Source organism: Triticum urartu, chromosome 7A (assembly GCF_056163025.1).
Source record: "Triticum urartu cultivar PI428250 chromosome 7A, HENAU_Tu73, whole genome shotgun sequence".
Taxonomy (NCBI): Eukaryota; Viridiplantae; Streptophyta; class Magnoliopsida; order Poales; family Poaceae; genus Triticum; species Triticum urartu.
In genome coordinates, this window is record NC_141879.1 from 546,106,825 (window position 1) to 546,109,213 (window position 2,389).

Sequence of the window (2,389 nt, forward strand, 5' to 3'; positions counted from 1 at the left end):
AAGGCCCCCGCCAACCGTCCTGCTCTCCGCCCAGATCCCCTCTTCCCATGTTCATGCCAATCCGCCGCCGCCATCAAGGGAGGACACGGTGTGCACCACCCGAGACACCCCTCAGCCAAGAAGGCAAATCCATTGTCTCCTCAACCATTGCCATGTTGTAACATAGAGTTACATTACATCCCGTGCATTACCGCGAAATAAAAAATGATGTCCATTGTTGGGCATGCAACTAACACGCTGCCGTGTCTATTATTAACTCTTAAAGCAACCAACCAATGCATTTACCCTTCTATCCTAACAAAAAAATGTACAACTTGACAAAAGAAAATATGATCCGCTCACTCACGCAATTTGTTGCAAAGCCATCTCTGATGAAACATAATTTGCCACATTTTTCTAAAGTAGGGAAATTATATTTGTAGATTCATATTTGAAAGAAGTTTCCAAAGCTATTATCTTTGTTACATATAATTATATTTTGCTTGCAAACTTTGACGCAAAATACGGTGCGACTAATAAACCCGGACAAAGTATTAATCTAAAGTATTTGCATCTATTTTGTGCATAGTTCGTCAAGGAGCAAATAGACAATGAACAAAGCCATGCACAGTCACGGAGATAGAAATTGCAATGCTTATCATAGAACTCTTTTTCAGTCAAAAGAAATAATTTACATTTTCTTTAAAAACAAAAATCTGGCCTTCGACTGTCCGCCTCTCCTCCCGCGCCCCATGTGCGGGAAACGCCCCCACCTCTTTCCTCCCAGCTTTAAATAACCAGCACCCCCACTCTCCTCCCTTCCCCACCACCGCTTCCCACTCGCACCTCCTCCGCCCCCCTCCCCTCCCCCAAAACGCCAAAACCCAAACCCCACCCGGCGAGGAATCGGCGCAATGCTGGAGGCGGCGATCCCCGCGCTGTGGAGCACCGTCCACGGCTGGTTCACCCCGTGGGTGCTCTTCCTCGTGCTCAACATCGTCATCGGCACCATCGCCGTCACCTCCAAGGCCTCGCCCCCGGCGGGGGGCGGGGAAGGCGCCGCGGCCGCGGCCGGCGGCGAGAGGAGGAGCCTGTCCCGCGTGCCGTCAATGGCGCTCGACCGGCTCCGCTCGTTCAACATGTCCCGCTTCACCGCCCCCGCCCCGGAGGCCCCGGTGAGCGGGGTGCTGGATCTGGGGTCTGACGAGCAGCTGCCGCCGCTCGAGATGGAGCCGGAGGCTCAGGGCGAGCTGGAGCACGAGCACGTGCACATGGAAAGGAGCATGTCCGAGGCGGCGGCCGAGGCCGAGCTCCCGCGGCTGCCGGCGCGGCTCCGCAAGTCGGCAAGCGACAAGTCGGCGTTCGCACACTTCGTGGCCGAGGAGGACACCGAGGTGGTGGAGGCGCGCAGGCCGGCGACGACGAGGGACGGGGAGCGCCGCCGCCGCCCCCTGGCGGCGGAGCCGGAGGAGCCGGTGTCGGAGGAGGAGATCGAGGAGGCCGGCGGCGAGGTGGACGCGCGCGCGGACGACTTCATCAACAAGTTCCGCCACCAGCTGAAGCTGCAGCGCATCGACTCCTTCATGCGCTACCGGGATACGCTCCGCCGCAGCCAGCCGACGACGGCCGCGGCGGGCGCCGAGCAGTAGAGCGAGTCCGGAGAGACCAGACCCAGGGGGCTAGATGCAAGAATGAGAAGAGATTCGGGGAGGAGGAAGAAGAGGAGACGGTAGTTTCTTCCTTCCTTCATCCCCTTCCGTTTCGTTTTTTTTCTTTTTTCCCCTGCTTGGATGCTAGTAGTAGTAACATATTCTAGTTTTGGATAAAAAACTCTGTGCAATGTGGAACCATATCATCCTGCGGATTGCAACAGCTTGCGAAGGCGTTCGCGAAAGAAATTAGCAGTCAATCATCATCATCCGTATGTAAATCTCTGGCCCATTTCCCCACATTCTGGTTTGGCCAGATGAACTAGTAACCAATTTCAGCAGGGTTCTGATTATGAACGCACGCACGAACGATTGCGGTCATTAGTTGGTAGCAATGGCAATCATCCCTGGCACCGCGAAATCACCACCGAATTCCTCCGTGCCAGTCACCAACGAACTCTTGTGCAGGTGGCTGACACTATTTTTCAATGATTAATTATTATTGCTTACGCCATGCGTTGCTCGTCATCTAATCATGGCGGCGTCACGCAAAAGTTTATCTGAATATGCATTGTACTTGTACACTTACACGATCCCTCTGGAAGGTACGGCCAGGGTTAACACGCTAATCACACACACAGAGAGCATTACTGCTATCTCCGTCGTCAGTCGCCACCTGCGCCACACGTCTGGCTCAGCTAGGGGGAGGGAGTCACTCGGGGGGAGGTGTCCCCTGCAACGACCGGTCTACCTTACCCTAC

General features: G+C 54.9%; 1 protein-coding gene across 1 annotated transcript; it reads left to right on the forward strand.

Annotated features, from left to right (window-relative positions):
• Positions 1 to 794: 794 nt before the first annotated feature.
• LOC125523438 (uncharacterized) lies at positions 795 to 1,928 on the forward strand. The gene has a single exon (XM_048688472.2). The coding sequence runs from the start codon at positions 894 to 896 to the stop codon at positions 1,626 to 1,628; it is 735 nt and encodes a 244-aa protein (XP_048544429.2). The 5' UTR covers positions 795 to 893; the 3' UTR covers positions 1,629 to 1,928.
• Positions 1,929 to 2,389: the final 461 nt, after the last annotated feature.

Coding starts and splice junctions, on each gene's coding strand:
- LOC125523438 (XM_048688472.2), top strand. CDS start 894: ATGCTGGAGGCGGCGATCCCCGCGCTGTGGAGCACCGTCCACGGCTGG.